The 26,435-nt window shown below is 42.2% G+C and overlaps 1 protein-coding gene across 1 annotated transcript in view; it reads right to left on the reverse strand.

The window, feature by feature from the left end:
- Dapp1 (dual adaptor of phosphotyrosine and 3-phosphoinositides 1) overlaps positions 1 to 23,407 on the reverse strand; it is a 67,525-nt gene extending 44,118 nt beyond the window's left edge. The window contains exons 1-2 of the mRNA XM_004661641.2: positions 23,205 to 23,407; positions 569 to 691 (exon numbers count right to left, since the gene is read on the reverse strand). Of these exons, the coding sequence (XP_004661698.1) occupies positions 569 to 691; positions 23,205 to 23,305 (224 nt within the window). The 5' untranslated portion in view covers positions 23,306 to 23,407. The remainder of the gene's footprint in view (positions 1 to 568; positions 692 to 23,204) is intronic.
- Between the last annotated feature and the right edge of the window lie 3,028 nt (positions 23,408 to 26,435).

The following is a 26,435-nucleotide window of genomic DNA, read 5'->3' on the forward strand; positions in this document are numbered from 1 at the left end:
TTCCCCTTGAGACTGTAAGCCAAAATAAATATGCCTTTCCTCCCATCAGTTGCTTTGGTTGAGTGTTTTGTCCCAGAAATATAAAGGTAACTATGATGCTCTTGAAAAAAAGTCAGCCCACTTACAGGAAAACATTATAAAGTTTTATATTGCTCACTTGAGCATATGACTATGAAAATTGTATAGTCACAAATCATTCTGGCTTTCCAGGAGAAGAAAGATACATTAAAAAGAGCATTGGGCAAGGTTCAGAAATTTGGATTGGGGTACTGTTTCTATTACTAATTAGTTGTAAGCCAGACAGACAGTCCACAACTTTGGGTTTCAGGTTCTTTCAATTGAGTGACAGGTTGGAATTAAATAATTCCCAAACTCTCCTCTATTTCTCACATGCTTTTTCTGCTAGTGGATGGAGCATGGAAGGTTGCTTTTGTTTTTATTTTTACAGTCTCACTATTCAGAGTTTGAAATCCTTTACTTTGATGGTCCAACACAAACCAGGGAATTTTTGTTATCTGTCAGTCTGAGTGATGATAAAGTCAGTGAAATGAAGTCCTCAAGCACCTACCTCACAGACAGAGAGTAGAGGCAGGTCTGATCATTGCTGTCCCTCAGAAGATAGCTGCCATCACGTCCATTGGAAAGGAGAAGTGCCTCTGCTGCATGGCGTGTAAGGTTGCCATGATACCACCTAGAAAGGAGAGAAGAGGACTTTTCTTCAGGACAAACCATGGGTGACCCTTTCCTGAGGTTTTCTCTAAAAGATTACTTAGCAATATTCTCCTTATTCATGAAGCCAGAGACCAAGCTCTCTGGCTTGGCATGAGCACGTGGAAGTCCCTGAGAGGAGGGAGGTGAGACAGCTGGTTCACAGCACTGTGTCATGTCCTAAAAAGTCACGTGTTGAAACCTTAACGTCCAGTTCTACAGAATGCGACCTTATTTGGAGATAGGTCTTAACTGAAAATGAGGTAATTCAGGTGACCCTGTCCAGTGTCCTTTTATAATAAGGAAACATTGGAATATAGTCTTCTATACAGGAAGACTGCTGAGGTCATCTGAGAGGCCTTGAATAGCTTATTCCTCGTGGCTCTCAGAAGAAACCAGTTTTGTTTACACATTGGTTTTAGACTTCTAACCCTTGGAACTAAGATGGATTTCTCTTGGCTAAACCATCCAGTTAGTGATACTTTGTAGGGAGGCCTAGCAAACTAATAATGTTACCTTATGAATTGAATTTTTTTAAAGTTTAGGCCAAAATAGCCTTAAAAATAGTGTTTTTATAATTTTTTCTCTCTCACACTTGTTTACAAGTATAGGACCATTTTAGGGGGAAAACCACTGATACGTTCTACTATAGTCCATGGTCATGAGCAAAATGAAGTTGATTGCAAAAACATCTTGATTTTAGAATGAGCATGGGCCCATCAAATACTTGTTCAAACTGACAAATCTCTGAAGATCTGGGAAAGTCCCAAGGAAATTCAAATTGATCTTTGCATACGTATGTGTGTTCTTAGATATTTGTACCTCAGAAAATGTTGCACACACACATTCATATATCATATTTGTAAGTATGTTTATATATTTAAAAAATCCAAAAGGAGACATAGTACAATGCAGCCTTTATCTGACTCACAAGTCTCAGTTCCCATTTCTTTCTCCAGTGGATGACAATGTTAATCATTTTCCTAGGAGATAGTCTATGTATCTGTTAGAATACATGTGGTCATGTTAAGAGTGCCACTGTAAACTGGGCGGGGTGGCACACGCCTTTAATCCCAGCACTTGGGAGGCAGAGGTAGGAGGATCACTGTGAGTTCGAGGCCAGTGTGGAACTACAGAGTGAGATTCTACCCACCTGCCTCCCCCCTACAAAAGAAGCGTTCCAGTGTTGCATGAGCTGAGCTGAAGCAAGCTTGAGTTATAAATTACTCTCTTATCTATGTGCCTTCATGCCTTATCTCAATCTGAACCCTGCTACAGCAAAACAATCCTGTGTTGACAGGAAATTTCTTCTTTGCCTAGGTTATGGCCTTGGGTCCCATCTATTACCTCTGAGGCTCCTGGCATAGAGACTGAGACTGAGTCACATGGAGTGAAACTTTTCCACCCTTCCAAAAGTTATAAGAAGCAAGAGGTCCCTCTGTTTCTTGGAAACTGAAGCCCTGGTGACCCTGCCACATGCTTCCATGGAATACTAGCTCACCTCTAATAAATCTTTTACCCCAAAGAATGAAATCCATCACTGTTTCTCTATAAGCCAGCTCTTGTTTTCAGTCAATGTCTTTCTTTTATTACTTTTATAGCGTCTAGATGACATTCAGTTCTGCTCCCTTACCCCTATCCAATTCTATGGAGATAAAAGCATTCTAGGACACTGCTCTGTCCTTTGAGATTTTTGCTGGTTTTTCTCTGAATGAAAGATCCATCACATGATTTTTTAAGCACGTTATTATTATTCTGAGCCTAAATTTCCTCATGTTCAAAGTAGGATTAATAATTTCATCTCATAGGCCAATCATGAGAACTGCCCTGGTAATGTGGTTACTACAGCCTGGCAAACAACAGTACTTGGTAGGTTAATTACTATCATGAAGCCCTTGAGATTCAAAAAGCTATATGATGGTATGATTTTGTTGTTCATCTAATATGCCTTTTATTCTTTCCATTTTCAGGTAAGAGAAAGCCAACTGCAAGGACCCACAACCCCAGGTGGTAGAGAAAGAGAATGGACTATGGGTCACACAGATAATGTCAATTTTGTCAGGTCACTGCTGTGACAGAGGCACTCAGCGTGCACATGAGTCCTACGCTTGCAGTGAGGGAGCCTGTCATAAACACAAGCATCTGCTGTGATGTCCATGTGGCATGAAATGTTAGCCTGGGCAATAAAAAGTCAACACAAGTGAGCCTGTGGAAGGAAGTTTCCACATAGGTTTCCAAGATATCTGTTTCCTAATACACTTATTTATTTTTTTTTACTAGCATAGTTCCCCCTTTGGGCCCCAGAAGCTTCTATTCTGTATGAGAGTTTTATTTGGTAGCTGAAAGCAATGGCATGAAAAACATTTGACAAGAGTAGGCACTGAATTGTTCACCCAGAGCAGTTCTAGTCATTGAACTACTTCCCAGATAAGTTTAAATATGTCCACTACCAAATGCATCCAAAACAAGACTGTAAGAACTCCAAGAGAAGCTACAATAAATGTCACATACAGCTAATGCCAAAATCCGAATTCTTCTTTGGTAGATTAAATCTAAACAAAGACACAAATCTTGAAATACATTTTAACAACAATTTCAGGATAAACATTTCAGCATAAGCTTTTATTTAAGTCAGAAGATTGCTTATTTGAAGGAACACTTGGTTTACATAATTCTAAAATGTAAAAGATTTCCACATCATTTGGATTCCTTTCCATTGGGTCTGAAATCTGTGTTTGAAGCAATTATAGAATTCTATTAGTAATTATATTTTGGTGGCAACTTTTACTATGCATTTTGTGGTACTTTTAAAAAATAATTACTATGTACTATAAATACATATGAAATACCAGAGTATAAAGCAAAGAGCCCAATGTTCTTATTTGTAAATCCTCAGAGTGTTAATTTCTGGGTGGCGCTGCTCCTTGAGTCATGTTGCCACTTTAGTTTATATGCAATCCAAGGTCTGTGCAAATCTAACACAGAGCTTGCCAGGCAAGCATGGCAATGTCTAGGGGACAATGCATGATCCTCATTTCCCATGTAGCTCTTCCACAAAAGTCTAAACTTCCAGCTTAATGTGATGGTCAATACTGGTAATCATAACCCTCGGGTGGCTGAGGACAGGAGGATAACAAGTTCAAGTCTAGCCTGGACTCCATAGCAAGACCCTACCTACCTTAAAAAGCCAAAAGCTGAGGATGTAGCTCAGTGTTAGAGCACTTGCCTTCCATGAGCAAGGTCCCCAAATCTAATTTTCTTCTATTAGTTGTGTGAATCCTACAGTGATCATATCTTCCACAGAAGTAGATAGAGACACAAATGACACTATGTCCTTAGTAGGAATTCAAATACCTTTAATTGGGATGGTTCAGGTCAGTGTGAAGAAAGAACTAAAAGTTGAAAGTAGGGTTAAGTTGGTAGTTTTCCTGTTATCAACCTTCTTTGTCTTCTGTGCAAAGCACAATGAAAGGCAGCAAAGATGGAAAACCCAGAGCGGGCTTCAAGAAACTAGTCATCAAGTCAGTATGGCAACACAAACATATTGCACACCATATCCAAGACAGACTAAGACACTGAATGGAAACACTAGAAGGAAAGACCAAACCAGGTTCCCTGAATAAGCACAGATCTAAATAAGCCTTGAGACATACTAATTGTTTTTTAACTGATTATAAAGCATGTGTAGTAAAACTTAAAATGTATGCACATAAATAAGAGTGACGGCCTGGGCTGGGCGTGGTGGTGCACGCCTTTAATCCCAGTACTCGGAAAGCAGAAGTAAGATGATCGCCATGAGTTCAAGGCCACCCTGAGACTACATAGTGAATTCCAGGTCAGCCTGGGCCAGGGAGACCCAACCTCGAAAAAAAAAAATAATAATAATAATAACAACAACAACAACAATAGTAATAAAAGAGTGACAGTCTTGGGCTGGAGAGATGGTTTAGTGGTTAAGGCTCTTGCCTGCAAAAGCCAAAATACCCAGGTTTGATTCCCCAGTCCCTACATAAGCCAGATGCATATGGTAGCACATGTACCTGGAGTTCATTTGCAGTGGCTGGAGGACCTGGTGCACCCATACTCTCTTTCCCTCTCTCTCTTTCCTCTCTGTAATAAATAAATAAAAATAAAATATTAAAAAATAAAAATACAGGGCTGGAGAGATGGCTTAGTGATTAAGGTGTTTGCCTGCAAAGCCGGATCCTGGTTCAGCTCTCTAGGACCCAACTAAGACAGATACACAAGGGGGCACATGTATCTGGAGTTCATTTGCAGTAGCTGGAGGCCCTGGTGAGCCCTCTCTCCCTCTCTCTGTCTCTCAAATAAATAAATATAAATAAAGTTTTTTTTAAGTAAAAATACAATTTAAAAAGCTACTTATGAGAGTAAATTTTGGAGCTAATGAACTCCAAGCAGAACTAGGTGGCATGACGCTGTTGCTGAAGACGTCAGTTTCCTTCAGCTGCAGTACACTAAGAAATCAAGCTGGAACTTAGGGGGAAGCATCCCCTCCCCCACTGGACAGCCGTCATAATGCTGGAAGGTACCACGCAGGCTGCTCGAGGAGAACTGTCATCCACATTCTTACCCAGCAGAGAACTCTATGAGTTACACCACCAACCAGCCAGGCAAAATTGCCCACTGCTGCACTAGTGGCATAATTGTTATAGGGGTAACCAAGTGATCTCTGATTGGATTTCAGTCCAGTCTACAGGAGGGAACTCATGCCTGGTACTGAAAACCTAGTCAAAAACCTATGGCTGGGAAAAATCAAAGGCCCTAGAAGAGAAGTTATTATTATTGTTTGGCTAAGTGGATATGTTGTGACCATCAAATTGCCCTCTAGATATTGACTCCTATGTCCATAGATCAGGGCTGCTCTCACATTTGGTTTGAGAAGCTTCGTTTTGAAGTGATTGTAGAATGCTCAAAACTAAATAAGGCATCTATATCGCCCCCTCTAGGGCTCAGGGAGCAGTGCAGGAGTGGGTGTAAAGAATGTTAGTCAGTGGAAGGGGTGAAGAGCTGTGCACTGCATTCATGACCTCACTGCAGCTGCTGTTATCTGCACAAAATTGGGCCCATCAGCATTCTGTCATGGCTGGTGGAAGAGGGAATGAGGTCTCCGTCTGTCGCTGGGGTGATTGGCAGTTAATTGTTGCTGGGAGAGCAGGGGAATTTTTTTCTGTGGTGTAGCTCCAATGCACCCTAATTAGACTCAGCGGGTCACATACACAGCACATGAGAAAAAATAGACATCAAGGTGGGAAAGGGGCTATTGGGAAGAAGAAAGGCTTCAGTGGAAGAAAAATGAAGAAGAGGTAGAAGAAAAGATATAGGGAGAGGTTATGATGAAAGTTCTTTATATACATGTATAAAACTTGTCAGTAAAAAGTTAAAAAAAAAAAAAAAAAAGCCGGGCATGGTGGCGCACGCCTTTAATCCCAGCCCGTGGGAGGCACAGGTAGGAGGATTGTTGTGAGTTCGAGGCCACCCTGAGACGCCATAGTGAATTCCAGGTCAGCCTGGGCTAGAGTGAGACCCTACCTCAAAAAACCAAAAAAAAGTTTAAAAAATTGGAGCTGAAAACTTTTGCCAATGTCACAAAAATTAGAAAAAGTAACTTATTATTTATTAACCATTTAAAACTCTCCTATAATGTTTCCTCATATACTTTTCCTTTGTAATAGATTATATCTAATATAGTAATAACTTTATAATATTGTCTATAGAGAGAATGGACAACAATAGCCAGGTGTGGTGGCATATGTCTTTAATCCCAACACTCGGGAAGCAGAGGTAGGAGGATTGCTGTGAGTTTAAGGCCAGCCAGACACCATATAGAGAGAATGGAACAATAATTTGGCCTTTCACCTAAGACAATCTCTGAAAAGTATTATTGGTACTATGGAAGCATTTTCAGCTTTACTGTGTAAACTGTAATGAAGTTTTGAGGATTTGTTTATAACCCTGTGAACCTCTACTGGATTTTTTTCATATATGAGCTGTAAGACTTCAGAGCATTTCAGACCACTGTGCACAGGAAGTAAGCTTAAATATTCTCAGGCTCACAACTGGCTAACTGTGTACTGGTCAGCACAAGGGAAGGGACCTGAAACTGAAGTCTTACTGGTGTCACAGTAAACCTGCCTCTGGTCTTCACAAAAGGCATGCATACTTTTTACTTTTAAACATTTCACGCCTTTAATCCCAGCACTCACTCAGGAGGCCAAGGTAGGAGGATCACCATGAACTTGAGGTCACCCTGAGACTAAACAAAGAAAAGGTAGGCATGAAGGTTCCTATTTATAATCCCAGTACAGAGGAGATGGAGAAAGGCAGATCTCAGTGGTTCCTGGCTAGCTTATCTAGACTAACTGGTAAGTTTCAGGCCAATGAGACACCCTGGCTTAAAAGAAGAAGAAGAAGAAGAAGAAAACACACACACATGATGACACCTGAGGAATGACACAGGAAGACCCTGAGGTTGTCCTCTGGCCTCCACACATATCTGCACACACACACTCATCCACACAACATAAATAAGGAAAAATTTAAAAATTAAACCAAGAAGATTAACAGAAACTAAAAGCTTCATTGCAAAGAAAATCAGAACCATCAGCTGGATTTATATTTCTTTCAACTTTGTTTTGCTTTGGGAGACAAGGTCTCCCAAGTAAGTGCAGCTGGAGCCCATTATGTAGGCCAGGCTGACCTCAAACTTGTGTAACCCTTCCAGGGATTACAGACATGCACTGCCATTCCTGGCTTCTTTTGATGTTTGTAGTGTTTGAATAAGTTCAAACTCCAATAGTAAGAAAATATTTTTTTTAATTTTTTTGTTCACTTATTTATTTATTAGAGAGTGACAGAGAGAGAGAGAGAGAGAGAGAGAGAGAGAGAGAAAGAAAGAATGGGTGCACCAAGGCTTCCAGCCACTGCAAACTCCAGATGCATGCACCCCCTTGTGCATCTGGCTAAAGTGGGTCCTGTGGAATTGAGCCTTGAACTGGGGTCCTTAGCCTTCACAGGCAAGCGCTTAGCCACTAAGCCATCTTTCCAGCCTGTATATTTCTTTTTTTTAATTTATTTGAGAGAAAGAGAGAGAGAGAGAGAGAGAGAGAGAGAGAGAGAGGAATGGTCACGCCAGAGCCTCCAGCCTCTGCAAATGAGCTTCAGATGCATATGCCACCTTGTTCATCTGGCTTACGTGGGTCCTGGGGAATTGAACATGGGTCCTTTGGCTTTGCAGGCGAGCACCTTAACCACTAAGCCATCTCTCCATCCCATTACCTATATATTTCTAATGAGGAGAAACTCACTGCTTGTTCCATACTTCAATGATTGATGGCCAGAAAGTCTTGCTGTTACAGAATTTCCATTTCCTGCTGCCTAGCTTTCAGCAGATGGTCACAGAACTAGTTCTTGGAGGTGCATAGACTGCTGTACAAATAATTGAGAGCATTTGGAACACGACCTCTTCTCTATCCATCATCTTTAACTTTTCTCCTCATGACAGGCTTCCATTCCCTTTATCCCTCTGAGACTTTATCCCCCCTGAGCGCTTTGCACATTTGCAATTCTATCTACAAGGTGAACTCCTGTGCACAACAGGGCCGTGCAGTGTTTGGTCTGGCTGCTGGGCTCACAGAAGGCAGCCTGGATTGCATGAGTTTCTTCACAATTGCATCATGAGGCTGATGCACATAGAACTTGCTGTTGATGAAAGCTCCCAATTAAGTGGTTTTTCTCTGCTGCCTTCAGAAGAGTGATGCTTTGACAATTAAGTGCAACAAGAAACCAACTGACTAGTGGGAAAGGCCAAGTGACAAAGAATGCTGAGGGGCCATCAGCTTGGATCCCAAGCACGTATTGGTGGCAGTGAGAACCTTAGAAGGGGCCATGCCTTTGCTCCAGCCCTTCCTCAGTGTCATGCCATTTGCTTTGAACATAGAAGCAACATGATCCCACCCCAGTACTGATGGTTGGGTCATTATGTGTCAAGGTGACTAGTTTTAAAGCCCAGAAAACAATAAATCTTCTTAAAAATGTTTTTTTCTATTTATTTGTTGGGGGGGGCATGCTAGGCTTTCTGGCCACTGTAAACAAACTGCAGACACATGCACCATGTTGTGCATCTGGCTTTATGTGGGTACTGGGAAATTTAAAATGGGTCTTAAGAATTTGCAAGCAAGTGCCTTCAACCACTGAAACATCTCTCCAGCACAGAAAAGAAACCTTCTTATTGTCATATATTGAAATATTATTTTATTTTGTAAACCTTTTACTCAGTTCCTTACTCTTGCAGAAGGGGACAACTATAAGGTTTACTAAATTATATGAAATGTTATGACTGTGCCAGATACTGTCCTGGGTGTTGGGAACACATTGCTATACAGTTTGGGATGCGGTTAATTTTTTTTTTTTTTTGAAACCAAACAACCACCACCAACAAAACTTTGTGCCTTGTTTTCCATAAAGAAATAGAAGAGGTCACCAGGTACGATGGCACATGTCTTTAATCCCAGAACTCAGGAGGCTGAGGTAGGAGTCTTGCTGTGAATTTGAGGCCAGGCCAGCCTGAGATTAATTCCAGGTTAGCCCAGGCTAGAAAAAGACCCTACCTCAAAAAAGAAAAGAAAAGAAAAGAAAGCTACTATTTTTAATAGTACATTAGAAGCAATGTATTATATTCCCCTTGTATCTACATGGCCTATACATTTTCACAATTAGGACTCAGGGTTAATAGTATTAACAGAACAAAAGCTAATCAGACATCAACAGAATACTTAAAAGGGGTTTATAGGAATATCAAAACCAGCAGTTGACCCCGAAGGAAGCAGTGGTTTTACCCTTTCCATGATATACTGACAAACTGGGAAAAACCCAGCCACTAAATAATTTCCATAGCTGCCTCATAATAAGGTTCAGGAAATAAATTCAACCGTAGGTGATGCACACAGGCTAGACCTGTTCCTCAATTCGGCCTCCCCTGCCTTCATTCCAGTGCTTCTTTATGTTAGAACCTTCTGGGAAATTACCTCAGCATATTGGAAACACCAAAGTTTCTTCTCACATTGGATTTTATCATCTTAATTTGCTGTTTTAAATATATGTCTCATTTGTTCTATCTTTTGAGAGAGTTTTAAGTTTGTTGAATCATCCCACAGGATATATTACTGCATATATATTTATTCACACATATATAAAACACATATGTGTGTGTGTGAGAGAGAGAGACAAGCACATACACAAAAGCAAAAGGTTATAAAAATGACATTTATATTGTTCTATGTATTTTGACCAAATATTGATGTAAACTATGAAACTCATTGTAAGACCATGAGAGGGTTACACCTTATGTTTACAAAATAATGAAAAGCTTCACCACCACTTAGTATGGGGCTCAGTACATCAGCATGGCCTGAGATCTTGCCATAAATGCACATTCTTGCCACACCCATGTGATTGTTACCCAGGTTAGAGTTTGGGAAATCTAGACGTGAAGGACTCTTAGTCCTAACAACTCTGATTTGCTTCAGTAGCCTCAGTGGTTTGAGTTCAGTGTTTGGTATCTAGAGAGAGGAGTAAGGCAGACCGTGTGGCTTTTTATACTCATGGGAAGGAAAGACAGGTCTTCTGGTTAGCATAGTCAGAAATCCTTCAATTGCTGCCTTTGTAGTGTTATACAGAAGTGGGAGTTTGTAGAGGGAAGGAAAGGTAAAGTAAGCCTCACATAGAAGGAAGACTGCGAGCTGGGGCTTGGGGAATGAACATTTGATCCATTATGTAGTGAAAGAAGGGACACGCTAAGAGAGAGTCTGCATGAGCGAGCTCCATGACAGTGAATTTCAGGTCAGCCTGGGATAGAGCAACACCCTATCCCCGCCCCCCCGAAAAAAACGAAAAAGAAAGAAAGTCATAAAAAGAGAGGACTGGAAGTTCAAGGCCAGCCTGAGCTGCATAACTAGATGGATTAAAAGGATGAATGAGTAGATGAAAGAAAAGAAGTGGAAGAAGGAAGGCATAAAGGCATAAGAAGGGACAGAGAAAGGCCCAGAGCTCACAGGGACAGGCGGTACATGGGAATACCTGGGGACAGTGATATATACACAGACAGAAAGGGTGATCTAGGAGACAGAGCAGGGAACCCACAGGGAGAGCAGGATGCAGAAACACAAGGAGAGACCCACAGAGCCTACGGGAGATGGATCCACATGCCTAGATAAGCTATACAGTTGGAGTGCCATAAGAACACAGACACTAATTTGGGGGAGGGATAGAAATGCCATTTCATCATAACAAGTTCCTTCCACTAACTCCTTGGGGCCACCTATACAGTGCAAGAACATTATTACTCTCCAGTGGCTGGGACACAGGAAACACTTGGTTTACACTGGAAAAAAAAAAATCTTGTGGATAACTAGTCTGGCTAGGCAAGGATCTCAAAACCAAGGTTCTTTCAGGAGGGCTCATCACCCAATGACATCAAGTGGATTCTTCACTCACTGTCATTACTGCTGTAACCTATCTCTCATAAAATGATGGTTTGGTTTTCTCCCCTATCATCCTATCATCTTCTCTTCCTTTTTTCTCCTCCAGATGCAGAGACTTCTATTCACCAGGTAGACAGCTCCCCACTGCTGGCATGAAAATCCAAACCAGACACAGTTTGTGGGAAGAAGGAATTTGTTTCATCTTACAGATCCAGCAGAAGTTCCATCCATGGTGGTAGAAGCTGTCTCCTACTCATAAATCCAAGCAGATAAAAACCGCCTGCCAGCCTGTAAATACCAGAAGCAGCAAACCCAAAATCAGCAAGCAAGTAGAACCCCCAGAGCTCAAATTTCTCACCATGGCTTTGGGCTGAAATTAAGATTTGCCCCCAAATACACCTTTGGGCTGGACCCCAGGATCCGCCTACCATTGACACCTCCTCCAGCCAGGCAGCTGGAGACCCAAGTTACAAGCTTTATTAAAACAACTGGGTCTATGGGGGACATACATTCAAACTACCACAGATAGTAATCTCTTTTAAGCAATACTGGGAGGAAGGAGGAATTTCTCTTTCCTGATTTTTGTCTGCTCTCCTGTTTTCACACTATCGTTAATAAAGTCTCATAACTTACCTTTCTTTGTGTCCATGTTTTCTTCAGTTCTTTCAGAACTCAGACAAGAGCCCAAAGTTACGGTTTACAAACCTGGAGAGCTCCTTCATCTTTATGGGGATCTACTCCCTCCCAGGATTCTAATCCTGCAACACTATCATTAAGAGCATGGTTTTAAGCCATGTAGGGTGGTGTATACCTTTAATCCCAGCACTCAGGAGGCAGAGGTAGGAGGATTTTCATGACATCAAGGTCAGCCTGAGACTACATAGTGAGTTCAAGGTCAGCCTGGACTAGAGGGAGACTGTGGTAGTTTGAATGGATGTTCCCCAGTACATTACATTGTAATTGAAATCTCCAGCCACCTGGCTGGAGGAGGTGTCAATCTAGGCTCCAGTCCTAGGGTGTGTTTGGGGAATTCCAGTCTAAAGATATGCAAAGGGCTGGAGCTTTGCCTGGAGTTCCTGAAGTGTGCTCTCCTGTGCTGGTGGTGGTTGCTGTTTTTTTTTTTTTTTCCCCCCTCTCTCTGTCTCTCTGCTTGGATCTGTGAAAGGGGACCAACTTTTTCTGCCATTATGAAACTTCCCTCAATCTGTAAATTTCAAAAAATCCCTTCCTCCCATAAACTGTGTCTGGTCTGAAGGTTCCTCCCAGCAATCTGAAGCTACTACAGAGACCCTGCCTCAAAAAACCTATATATATATATATATATATATATATATACATATATATATATATATATATATATATATTATACACACACACACACACACACACACACACACATATACACACATACATATATATGACATACATATAAAATATACACATGGTTTTAGGACTGGAGAGATGGCTCAGCAGTTAAGGCATTTGCCTGCATAACCTAGCAACCTGAGTTTGGTTCCCAGTACCCATGTAAAGCCAGACTCACAAAAGGGGTGCATTTGTCTGGAGTTCATTTGCATGGCCATTCTCTCTGTGTCTATCTTTCTCTGCTTACACATAAATAAATAAAGATTTTTAAATTTTTTTTCATTTATTTTTATTTATTTATTTGAGAGCAATAGACAGAAAAAGAGGCAGTTAGAGAAAGAGAATGGGCACGCTAGGGCCTCTAGCCACTACAAATGAACTCCAGATGCATGTGCATCTGGCTAACGTGGGACCTGGAGAATCGAGCCTCGAACTGGGATCCTTAGGCTTCACAGGCAAGCACCTAACCACTAAGCCATCTCTCCAGTCCTAAATAAAGATTTTTAAAAATATGGTTTTAATATGGTTTAAGGCACATCCATCACTCATGTTTCCATCAATAGCCTACTTTGCTTTGGCAGATGAAAGATTGTAGGCAGATCCATGCCCCATTAATCATCTCTTCTCTATTGCACGGTTCTGATGATACTTCTAACCAGCATCAGATTGTTCCACCAGTAAAGGGCGTTGGGCATGAGGGACTGAATCCAAGTATGTTGCCAGGCTGGTATTGTTTGGAATGCTGATTGACTGAAGTCAGGGGACTTGAGTTCTGGTGCTGGCTTAGAGTCAACTGGGGCAATTCAACTAATACTTAAACACCTGCTCTTGGTCTAGTGATGAGCTCACATGGAGAAAAAAAAAAAAAGTATAACCTGCAGCCCTGATCCTAAGGAGTTCCCTCCTCAGAGAGTGGCAAAATAGGTAGCCTAACCCTATAGTGGCTTTCAGCTTATCTGGTGAATCAACCTCAAACATGTGGAGAGTCAGAATAATGGGAACAGTAATGTGAAACTCGGGCAGCTTTAAAACTTACAAGGATAAAATAAAGAAGGAATGAATTAAATGAGGCTTGTTGAGCTAGCTAGAAAGAAGAAGGGGTTCAGTGGAGGGGAATAAGGAGGTGGAAATGAGGGTGGGTGAGAGGGGATTATGATCATAGGATATTGTGTATATGTAAGGAGGTTGTCAAAACCAAAATGAAACAAAACAAAAAACCCAAAGCAAAACAAAACAACAACAACAAAAACTATTTGTCAGGGCTGGGGAGATGGCTCGGGGTTTAAATGCGCTTGCTCGATAAGCTTGCCAGTGAGAGTTAGGAAACCTAGTAAGCACTAACGCCGGGTGCCAAAGTGGGGCGCGGAATCCCAGCATGTCGATGAGAATGGGGGCACAGTCCACAGAGTTCTGAAGCTCACAGGCCAGCTAGTCTGTCTTTCCCAGTGGAAAAAAACAAGAGAGACCCTGTCTCAGAAAAACGTAGGAGAGGATCAATACCCCAAAGTTGCCCTTGACCTCCACATATACCCATACACACACCATCACCACCACCATTACACACACACACACACACACATTACAAAAGATATTTTTGAAACCACTAAAGCTTTCAAAATGCCTGTGTGATTCCATTTTCTACAAAAACACTCAAAAGTAGCAGAACTAGTTTTGTTCAGATGTGACTCATCCTATCTCACTGGAAGGAGCCCCACACTCCTTCCTGAGTCCATCACTCTAGTGCCTCATTCACCAATCTCTTAACTGTCTAAGTAGTTTTTAGCTCCTGGTTCGTCACCATCCATCATGCTTTACTACTTAATTACTCTGCCAAAAAAATGAAACACGAAGACCATGTAATTCCATAGTCCTACAAACATTCAATGGTTCCATATTGTCCACTGACCAAATCAAGCTGCGGCTCTCTGGGATCTGGACCAGCCCAAGTATTCAAACTGTAATGAAGAGAAATAGGATGTCCCAGGAAACACCAGACCAAGTACCTGCTTTGAGACATTCCAAGGAGAAAAGGGAAAAAATATCCTACCAGAAAGCCAGAGCAAAATTCTGCATGCATGCAGGGTGGGCGTGTGTGTGTGTGTGTGTGTGTGTGTGTGTGTTCACAGAACAACATTATTACAAGACTGGAAAGAATTTGAACAATGTCATTTTAGGTAGACAATTTCAAGAAGATGGCTGACATTTTTCTAGTTTTCAAAAATCAACAAATATAATTTTGAACTGCTCATTATGAATAGCTTCAGATATATGAGAAAAAATAAACAACAGAATAAATAACAACCAACATGATATCACCCACTTATAGGATAGTGATTTTACCTTTTTGTCATGTGTTTTATACAGTTTTTGATGTACAGTTTTAAAATAGAGGTAGCATGACAGTTTAACCCTGCATAAATCCATGACTCAAAATGATACATTCTTTCATATAATGCTTGTATCAAGATAAATTAAGTGATTGCTTCTATGCTTTTCTAAAAGCATAGTTGTAAACAACAGTTTTAGCCTAGGCAGAAATTAGTTGGTAGGCTTTGGGGAACCTGGAGGCAAGCAGAAACGGCGTTCTGTCGCAGCAGCCAGGACTGTGGCGAGCTCCAGGCGAGCACACACCAAGAAGTCAGAACCAGAAGTGAGCAGTTTCAGAGCTCCTTCTCTAAGGGAGCTGCTGGGAGCCAGAAACCAAGCCAGCCCCAGGGTTTAGTTCTGAAAGCGTGAGTACGCATGACAGGAGCTTCTCATAAAGCAGGCCAGACCCAGTGTTGATCACCCAGAGGGATCCCTGGGACAGCCGGGTCTGAGGCCACCCGAGATCTTTTTATTGTCTCAACATTCCTCATTTGCCACTCTTACCTCTTCATTTATTACTTTTTCTTTCGGTATAAGATGTTATTTTTCTTGACTACAAGTGACAAGCATCATACTACTTCTAAGCCCACTTTCTCCAACTCCAGCACTCTCCTTCCTTCCTGTCACACATGGGGCATTTCCCTAGGCACTGAAATGGCCCTCAGCCCACATCACTGGAGCATTCTAACTATGCATCATGGTGCGTTGTGCCTCTGCACACCGCATTTTCCCTTCAGTGTGCTCCCACTGCCTTGCATAAAGCCCTCATTCAATAGATGGGTTTGTGAATGAATGGAAGAAGAAAGAATGTGGCAAAGCAACACCACCCACCGAGGAGAACCCAAGACCGTGGGGCAGATTTCCACCTGTAAGTAGTGGCAAGTCACTCATAGCAGGAACAGATGACCACCATGCAAAAGAGACTTGTCTGAGTCAAGGGCAGCTCCAACAGTACACTAGTTACCCAGCGTCACACAGCCCCAGCAGTCACCTTCCATTTTTAGAATCCAGGATTATAGACTTGAGCACAGAAGAGGAACAAGCTTTATTTCACATCTCTGTACACACTTCTGATTTAATGATTTTCTTGGACAATTTAATTTTTTTCAGAAAGTTGAATGTATATATAATTTAACAAAGACCTGATTAGTTAGAATATTGTCTTGATTTTGGGTATATGGGTATTTTTCTAGCCCTGGCTGGCCTGGGATTCACTATGTAGTCTCAGGTTGGCTTCAGACTCACAGTGTTTCTCCACCTCTGCCTCCTTAGTGCTGGGATTAAATGTATGTGCCACCACAAGCAGCTGTGCATGTGTTTGATGTGAAGAATAGAAACACTGATGCCTTTTATAATAAACTCAGTTACTTTATAATAATCACAAAACATTCTTCCCAAATTCACTTAGTAAGATAAAAAGAGAGAAGTTTGGTGAAAATTAGGAAGTTGCAATCATTGGTGAGGCATACGGACTCTGAACTCGAAGGTTTACTAGCATATAAATTTGGGCATATGGCAAGAGCTCTGACCTTCACTTTCTCATCCAGAAATGCAGATGGCATTAGTAACAGTAGCAGTGTGTGAACTGAACCAGTTCCCACAGGCAATGGGCAGAAGACAGTGCTTGTGCATGATAAGCATATACCACCTACTAAATGCCGGTCTTTGAGCTGTGAGCTAGCTTGGTGGGCTCCTCAGGGCAGCATTAATCCTGTCAGCTCTCTGGGAAGCTCTGAGGCTAACTTCCCAGCTCTGCTACTTAGGAGCAGCACCCTCAACATGTGTGAAGTCACTCTGTATCTGTGACATGAGTATGATAAGGCTGACAAAGTGCGTGTAAGTGGCACCGTGTCATTGCTTAGTAGGTGATAAGTAACTCGTGACTGCCATAACGGGGAAGAAGCAACTTGCGTGAAATAATCATCTGTGCTGGCTTGACCTAGATATTCTGGAACTGCAGGTAACCCCATTAACATTTTGTTTAAACACTGTCAAAATCATTTGTTTTTGTGTTTTCTGCCAGTGTTTGAATGTCAGTTGTGGTAAAGACTGTGAGGCCAGTAAGTCCAAGATATTTATTTGTTTGTTTGTTTGTTTGGTTGGTTTTTTGAGGTAGGGTTTCACTCTAGCTCAGGTTGACCTGGAATTCACTCTGTATTCTCAGGGTGGCCTCGAACTCATGGAGATCTTCCTACCTCTGCCTCCTGAGTGCTGGGATTAAAGGTGATCGCCACCACACCTGGCAAATCCAAGATATTTGTTACTGGACCCTTATTAACAAATTTTCTGATCTCCAATTTACCTAAGTTTCTCTTATATGTAAGCATTAAGGAGTTTTAAAAAATGAAATTTTAAACAATCCTTTTAAACCAGGCGTGGTGGCGCACACCTTTAATCCCAGCACTTGGGAGGCAGAGGTAGGAGGATCACCATGAGTTTTAGGCCACTCTGAGACTACAGAGTGCATTCCAGGTCAGCCTGAGCTAGAGTGAGACCCTGTGTCGAAAAACCAAAACAAACAATATATATATATATATATGTGGGGTCAGTGGTTAAGGCACTTGCCTGCAAAGCCTAATAACCCCTGTTCAGTGTTGTTGGAGGCCCTGGAATCCCCATTCTCTCTGTCTGTCTCTTTCTATCTCTCTCTGCTTGCAAATAAATAAATAAACATTAAAAAATTTAAAAAAAACTTTTAAAGCAGGGCATGGTGGCATACACCTTTAATCCTAGCACTTGGGAGGCAAAGATAGGAAGATTGCTGTGAGTTCAAGGCCAGCCTGAGACTACGTAGTGAATTCTAAGTCAGCCTGGGCTAGAGTGAGACTCTACCAAGAAAAAAAAACAAAAAAAAAAGTTTATTTATTAATTAGAGAGAGAAAGAGATGCACGAAGGCTGCACACTCCAGGCATATGAGACACTTTGTGCATCTAGTTTTACATGGGTACAGGGAAGCTAAACCTAGAACCCATACGCTTTACAAACAAGTGCCTTTAACTGTGGAGCCATCTACCCCACACTCTTTTATAAGATAGCTTCTCACCTAATAGGTAAACTGGCCTGTAATAAATCCTCCTGCTTCAGCTTCCCAAGTGCTGGGATTCACTCTTTCTTATATCCTGCAACATTTTAAAAGATAAACAAACTCAGTTTTAAAAACTTCCTGTTTGAATAGAGCAGCCATGCGTCACGTAATTCCAGAAGCAAGACAGAGATTCTATCACAACCTATGACTTCAGCTTGGCAAACAGACTGAGTTCCCAAGTGATTCATCCTTATTAAAATGTAAGCCTTTTAGAGAAGGTATCTGTGTATACAGACACATATTCGCAGGATATCTGATAACCTTTGAAGCAGCCTTCATATTTGCTTTCAGCTATCTGGAAAGAACCACTGCTTTGGCTTCAGGCAAAGATTAGCCAACTTCAGGGTCTGAAGTTAACACATTGGTCATTTGCCTGAGGCTAGAAAGGCACTGGCGAAGGACGTGCTCTGGAGAAGGGATGCTGCTCTTCCTGGAAGCCAGCAGCTAGAACTCCAGGGACTCTTACTAAAGGACAAACAGTCTTGCTTGTCTTTTTCTTTCCAGGTTGGATTTGGTAAAGAAGGACACGTATGTTCTTACATTTTCAGGCAAGGTTCCGCAGGGAAAGCTTGATCTACATTCATCTTAATCTCTCCAGACACCTTCATTTATGTCAGTGACGGTTGCCATGCCAACTGCTGTCCTGCTTCCCTGTGCTACCTGCCTCCGGATTTGCTTTATTGCCAATTAAGATCTAACTCATCAGGAGCCTTCCCTCGGAGCATCTGTCTTTCAGATTTCCTCAAAACTGCCCCCATCGGGGACTGAGAAGACCAGCAGAACACCTCAAGTCCTAGGCTCCTCTCCTTGGCTCCTCTTGTCTTGGAGGACCCAAAAGATCTAGCTGGCCTGCACCCACAGTCAGTGACACGCTAACGTGTGGGAGTTTCAATGGTGGGTCAGCATCCCTTACAAGAGAGGACATAGGCTCACTGGTGCTGGGCGCCGGGGTTTGCGGGGTGACCCAGGGAAGCCCGCTGAGCCCCAGCACAGCCTAGGCACCGGCCCATGCCCACTCTTGGTAAGCAAGCAGCCGGGGCCTGAGCGCCCTCTGCAGCCCACGCTGGCCTCTCCCAGCAACGCCCTCCAGCTTGGCCTGATCACCCAGCAACATAGATAGTTTTATTTCTCCTCCCCCATGGGGCTGTGGTCATGCATTTAGGAGAAAAGAAGGAAAGTGCTTTTTGACTGACACTCTAAAGTCTCCCTGGAAATGGAGCCTAGAGGCTTGATTAGGTCCCTTCTGACAGTAACTGTTCACTGTCCTGCCCCAAATCCTGTGGGCGCAGGCCAAGATTAACATTTTCCAGAGCCCGAAGAAAAACAGACCAAAGAACCAAGACTAATTCATATCCCAGATCTCTTCCCAAAATTATTTACATTGATAAAAAACATAAAATATACGAGGCCCTGAATCCCATACCCAGCACAAGAAAAAAAAAAAAGTATGGAAAAGAGACTTCCCTAACTACTCAAATTACCCATTAAACTAATTTAAAGATCAGGTCGTTTAAAATTAGACATCTTTCATCTGCCAATTACAGTAAATCATTTTGTTTTACGGGGCTTTGGCAAATTGGATTAAACAGAAGGTTTGGTTCAGATCATCCCTCACCAAAGTGGATTATAGGTTCAAAGAACGAGGTTTATTTAGATTCAGAATTTTGCCAGAGGCAACAGGTCAATGCCAAGACTTCTCAGTTATTACCTAGGTAAAGTATTTCACTGATATGCTGGAGGGGCAAGAACTGGCTCCTGTTGGTGATTAAATATTCAGTTTTGCAAGCTGGATGTTAAAGCCTCAGCTTATTCCCTGGCAGAGGCAAATAGCTTGAATTTGCCTATTTCAAGGAAATAGATGAGTTCTAGAAATCAAAGTTTTCTACACTCCCCACTCTTCCCAGGTGGGCCACTGATTATGTTTAAATAAACCATGTTCCTTACAGTTGGCGAAGGGGGATGAAAACACTCTAAAGCTGGATGTGGTGGCATATTCCTGCAGTCTCAGTACTGGGAAAGCTGTGGTAGAAGGATTGTATGAGGCCAGTTCAGGATTACACATTAAGATTCAGGCCAGCCTGGGCTAGAGTGAGACCACACCTCTAAAAAACAAACATTCTAAAGGTGATTATGTTGCTAGTTGCATGACTCCTTAAAGTTACTAAAACTTATTGAATTAATGCAGGCTTGAAATGGATGAATTTTTTTTTTTTTTTTTTTTTGCTTTTCAAGGTAGGGTCTCACTCTAGCCCAGGATGACCTAGAATTCACTACGTAGTCTCAGGCTGGCCTCGAACTCACAGCGATCCTCCTACCTCTGCCTCCTGAGTGCTGGGATTAAAGGTGTGCGCCCCCATGCCTGGCTCAAAAGTATTGCTATTTTTTGTTGTTTGTTTGTTTTGAGCTAGGGTCTCAGACCTGGAATTCACTCTGTAGTCCCAGGCTGGCCTCGAACTCATGAGGATCCTCTTATCTCTGGCTCTGAGTGCTGGGACTAGCAGCGTGTGCCACCACTCCCAGAGGACATGGGCAAATTTTTCTTTTTTTTTTTTCGAGGTAGGGTTTCACTCTAGCCCAGGTTGACCTAGAATTTACTGAGGAGTCTCAGGGTGGCCTCGAACTCACAGAGCTCCTCCTACCTCTGCCTCCCAAGTGCTGGGATTAAAGGCGTGAGCCACCATGCCCGGCTTAAATTTTTAAAAATATTTTATTTACTTGAGGGAGAGAACATGGGTGCACCAGGTTGTCTAACCACTGCAAATGAACTCCAGACTCATGTGCCACCTTGTGCATCTAGCTTAATGTAGGTACTAGGAAATCGAACTTGGGTCCTTAGGCTTTGCAAGCAAGTGCCTTAACCACTAAGCCATTTTTCGAGCCTAATGGGTGAATTTTTGAAATGTAAAATACACTTCAATTAAGTTATTAAGTGCCCCCTCCAAAAATTTAAAAAAAAAAACTAATGCCAACATTTATTAGTACTTTTGAGCGCACCCAACAGCTTTGAAATAAATAAGATCACATTCAGTGCTTTCAGAGAACATATGTTCTATGCCATGAGCCTTAATCAGACTCTCTTTGAAATCAGCTAGGCAGTTAACACAGAAATGTTCACCCTAGAGATTCTGATATTCTTTGTTTGATGTGTGGGCAAAAATTAAAACAAAATGCAAATAAACAAACAAAACCTCATTAGATCTATATAGTAAATAGCAAAGGTTGAGAACCTTGCTGTAGAGCAGTTTCCCTGGCAACCGCAGGTTGCCCATTGTTATCGAAATCAAACCTTTACATTAAATAAAGTTGTAGGCATTCTGAAATAGAGAAGTCCCGACACAAATGCACCATTTATTTGAACTCTGAACTTTGTATCACATGTCTATTTGTTGCACAGGGAGGGAAAGCATGTAGTTTACAATAGCTGCATCCTACCCTGCTGGTTGTCTCAGTGTGGGGCACAGGCACACTGTCTGGGTCATTTTTGTCACTTAAGTGTGTGCTAACAGGACTATGCACAGAACCTGGGTTCAAGTATTTGCGTAACTAAAGGAACAGAATTGATGCTTTTCTTTGGGGTTTCTGGTGTGTTTTTTTTTTTTATTTTTTTTTTTAAGTTTAATTCTTTGCAATCAGAGCAAATGAGCTCACCAGGGTCTCTGGTCAGTGCAAATGATGCAGGCACTACCTTGTGCGTCTGCCTTTGCATACTGAGTACTGAGGAATGCCTTGAACCAGTGAACACTCTCTCCAGTCTTCTTTTGGGGTTCTTATCCCAGAGGACTGACATACAGAAAACAAAGCAAAGCTTCCAGATCCTCAAGGCTAAATGAGTAAGAAAGACTCTAGCTTTAGGGACTGTGCTCTGTGACCCCAGGCTTGGTTGCTCATCCAAGGCCTTTTACCTCCTTTAGAGAAGCAAGGATGGATCTTAGAATTCTGACTTCTTCCTAATAAGGAGTTTCCTTCACCCACATGTCTAGCTGCCCTGTCCATGAAAGTCCAAGGCCATTCCGAGACCTTACTTTTCAACTTCAAACATAGGAATTATTGAGAACTTTTACAACAACACAGCACAAAAAGATACAATCTCTGTAGTGAACACAGAGAGATTTCATCTCAGTTTCAGCTTTTCTTTAGTTATAAGCAGCCTTTGTCGGTGGGAAACTCAGCTTTGTCAGTTCATTGACATTGACATGTGACAGATAGGGAAAAGCCTTCTGGTATCCTCTGTAAGAAGATGGCAAAGATTTCCAGCTACTGACAGCCGGTCCTGTTTCGCCTCTCTGGAAGCTCACTTTCTGGAGGAAAACCCCTCTCCTCTGGGTCATACTTGCTTGTTTACAAGTGTCCTGATGAATGTGTCATCTGAGTCCCTTCTCCCAGGCTCTCAAATGATTCCGCCTAGCTGCACTTACCTATTTAAGGCAGAAGCTTTATCCTGTTCCTGGATTGTGGCTATTTAAGAGGCTCAGATTATCCTTACTAGGATCCTGTAAGGGCTCAAAAGTTGCATGGGCTGGAGAGATGGCTCAACTGTTAATATACTTGCCTGTGAAGGCTAAGGACCCAAGTTTGACTCCCCAGAATACACGTAAGCCAGATGCACAAGGTGGTGCATGAGTAGCAATTGTTTCCAGTGGCTGGAGGTCCCAGTGTACCCCTTCTCTCTCTCTCTCTCTCCCTGTTCTCCTCTTCTCTCTCACTTTCTCTCAAATAAATAAATAAAAAGTGCAGTGGCAGAAGAAAGAACCCTAAAAGTGAGATTGCTACAGAAACTTCCTCATTCTCTCTTTTGAAAAAAATCCCTCTCCCTTAGAGAAGGGTAGCTTTTGTTTCTGAAGCCAGCTCAGAACTGTTTTAAGTCACATTATTCATAAACCAGGCAATAGCAGTGCATCCAAGTTCTGCCCTCCATTGTCAAAGAATGTCCTACAGTTCACTTTTGTCCCTTTCTCTCAATGCACCTGTATTCACAGATGGAAAAAAAAAAAAAAAAAGTCTACTTTTACAATGAGTCAGCTTCCCCATCCCCTCCAAAAGAAGATTCCTAACAGCACAATTAAAAAAAAAAAAGGCCAGTGTGGAAGAAAATCATCATTGATCAGAGTGAGAATTTGAGTGGGAGTGGGAAGTAATGTCCACCCAAGAAGTACTTCACGAAGGTGATCTGTTGTCTTACCCCAAGTCCTGGAGCAGGTCGGCATCCTCCATCGACCTGCTCCACAGGTTTGAGGGATCCTGGGTACTCATCTTCCCTTCTAGAAGTTCTGCTCTGCCCATCCGCACCTTTCTCCTCTGGTCTCTCCACCTGGTCAGGTGCCGTGGGAAGAGGACAGCAGTGGGCTCTGGGGTTCAGCTGTGCCTCACATAGTGCTCCATGGTGAGACAGGAGCCTGCTGTGGCTGTAAGTCTCCAGCCAGCAAGGAAGTGAAACTTGGTTACTCCTCCCACTGACACTGCCACCCAGCCCCTGAGGCACTGGCAGGAGTGATCTGTCAGGAAGTATGCAAATTTAGGCAGGTTGCCTCTGATACCCACCCACACCGCATCACCTACAGGAGGTTTCTGTCAAAAGAAATAAGGAGACAGCCCACCTGGGTTTGGACTATTTTTTAAAACTATTTTTTAAAGTTTTATTTATTTATTTTATTTTATCTTATTTTTTTTTTATTTTTATTTTTTTTTGAGGTAGGGTCTCACTCTAGCCCAGGCTGAACTGGAATTCACTATGGAGTCTCACGGTGGCCTCAAACTCACAGCGATCCTCCTACCTCTGCCTCCCAAGTGCTGGGTTATTTATTTGAGAAAGAGAAAGAAAGAGGGAGAGAGGGAGGGAGGGAGAGAGAGAGAGAATGGGCATGTCATGATCTTCAGACACTGCAAAAAAAAAAACTCCAGATGCATGTGTCACCTTGTACATCTGGCTCATGTGAGTCCTGGGGAACTGAACCTGGGTCCTTTGGCTTTGCAGGCAAGCACCTCAACTGCTGAGCCATCTCGCCAGCCCATGATTAGACTATTAATTCAGATGCTTCCTAGGAAAACAAACTGCAGTTTCTCCCTAATGCTGTGTGACTGTGGTTTGTACAGAAGGGTACACAACCCATATTCGTCCACCTTCTCTTTGTCTGATACCCCAGCACAAGGAACACTGAGGAAACTTCTACAGTGCAAACGTCTTTTAGTTGGTAAAGAAATTAGAGTCAAACTACTAGCTCAATTCTACAGTTTGCTTTTAGCATAGTTATAAAATTTTTGTCCAACCGCCCATGAAGGGATGTTGGCATCCCTTTGATGCTTAGACTGGGGACAATTCAGAGACAATTATTGTTTCTTCCATGGAGAAAAGATTAAGTGAGAAAGTAGTAAAAAGTTACAGCCTCCTGTGGTCTGCCTGACGTGGCACATTAGAGCTCACTGTGCTGATCTTCCTCCAGGATGTCCATCTACCCAGATTCCTATGGAGAGGAGAATTCCAGTAGCTTGCAAGTCCCAAAGGGAAACTGCCATGATTCAATCCCTGGGAAGTGGAGCAGAGTTCAGCATGGGATGAGTAAAGAACCTAGCTGCTTCCTGCCTTCTCTCTATATGTACCTGCAGCAGTGAATCCATCTCTCTTTCTCTCTCCACCCCATGACTAACTAGGATTCACCAGGGAACGACTTAATATGAAATCATAAAGATCTGGTAAAAGTGCAGAACTTACCCAGCATACTAAAGCTTGAGGAAGAGCAACTCCACCTCCAAGGCAGCGGGACTTACATTGTCGTCAGAGGCTGCCACGCTATCCTTCTGAGACCTCCTCGAACCTGCATTTCCCACTGCTCTGCGGCTACGGAGACATTGTCCAGTCCCAAAGACAAGCCTGAAGGAGAAAGCGCTTTGATAATACACACAAAACTGATTGTCCAACATCTATAATTCTTCTGGCTCTCTTGTTTTGAAGAGCAGTGCAAGGAACGTGAGCAGAAAGACTGGGAAAGGTGCTGAGTTACTGGATGCGGCAGAGGTCATGGAATAGCATGCACACCAGGTTGCCTGTTCTCTGTATCTAGCCTTTTGTTTGGTGGTTCAGTGTCCTTTTTGTTCCTATTTTAGAAAATTCTGGGTTCCCCCGCCCCCTCACTCTCTGGGAGTATTCTGAGGGGGAGGAGGAGTAACAGGATTTGCTAAAATGACTCAATTTTCCTTTTTCAATCTTTCTGGCTCGGTTTCTCCCTTTCACATCCTGCTGTCCCATCCATTGCCTTCTTCTTTGACACTGTCCTTCCATCTTGTCACTCAGTTCCTGTATCCAAGCATTCCACTCTTCAGTACACACCCCCTAGTGTGTGGTGGAATCTGCAGCAGCACTGTGAGATGGTTTCAACAAAATGCTGGAAATGCATAAAATATTTAGTAATGTACTTTTATATCAGCTTGTATAGATGTTCCAAATACTTTCATAAGGTATATATATATTAAAATAATTAAGTTTTGACAAACTTTATACATTATACATTTTATCACCAAAGTATATATCTTTAAACAAGCAAATTTTAAGAAGCTTTTTATTGACAAATTTTATACATGTATTTAATGTACTTTATTATAATCCCTTCCCATTACTCTCACTTATTCTCTTTCCCCTCAACTCCTTTTTATTTCCAACTAGCCCCTCTTCTATTTTTATTTATTTGTTCATTTATTTTTTTGCCATCCTCCAGTATACATGATAGAATGTTGACAGCCCCAATATTAAAAGAGAAACAGGAGTAAGATAGCTTTTTATGGGCAGTTACTCAGGGACAGAAGTCTAAAGAGGGAACAAGGAGATGCCATTCTGCCTGCCCTGGCAAAACTGGAACTTGAGTCTGATTCCGTCTCATCCCAGATGGCTAGTAGCAACACTCTCCAGTAGAGGTCATGAACCCACAAACCAATCAGGCCTCTCCTTACAGACCTGAGTCTGATAGCAAAGCTCATCATAATTGGGTGTCTGATCCACCTAATGGAAGTTAGCCACATGGGCCAGCCCTCTCTTTTTTTCCTTGGTGTGGCTGTTCCTGAATGTAAATGTAAGTCTGTCTTTCCCCTTCCCAGCATGTCTTTTGGCCTGGGTATATTTGTTCTTGCCTTCTACCTGTATCATGTTTTTGTTTGTTTGTTTGTTTTTTAATTTTTCGAGGTAGGGTTTCACTCTAGCTCAGGCTGACCTGGAATTCACTCTATAGCCTCAGGGTGGCCTCGAACTCATGGTGATCCTCCTACCTCTTCCTCCTGAATGCTGGAATTAAAGGTGTGCATTACCATACCCAGTTTGTGTCATGTTTTGAGGGTACCCTCTCACTTTGATTACATGTATGATTTTTTCTTTGATTTCTGAGTCCTTCACTATTTCTTAATTCTCTCTGGTCTTTTATGTGGAAGG

The sequence above is a fragment of the Jaculus jaculus genome, chromosome 2 (assembly GCF_020740685.1).
Source record: "Jaculus jaculus isolate mJacJac1 chromosome 2, mJacJac1.mat.Y.cur, whole genome shotgun sequence".
NCBI classification, from domain to species: Eukaryota; Metazoa; Chordata; class Mammalia; order Rodentia; family Dipodidae; genus Jaculus; species Jaculus jaculus.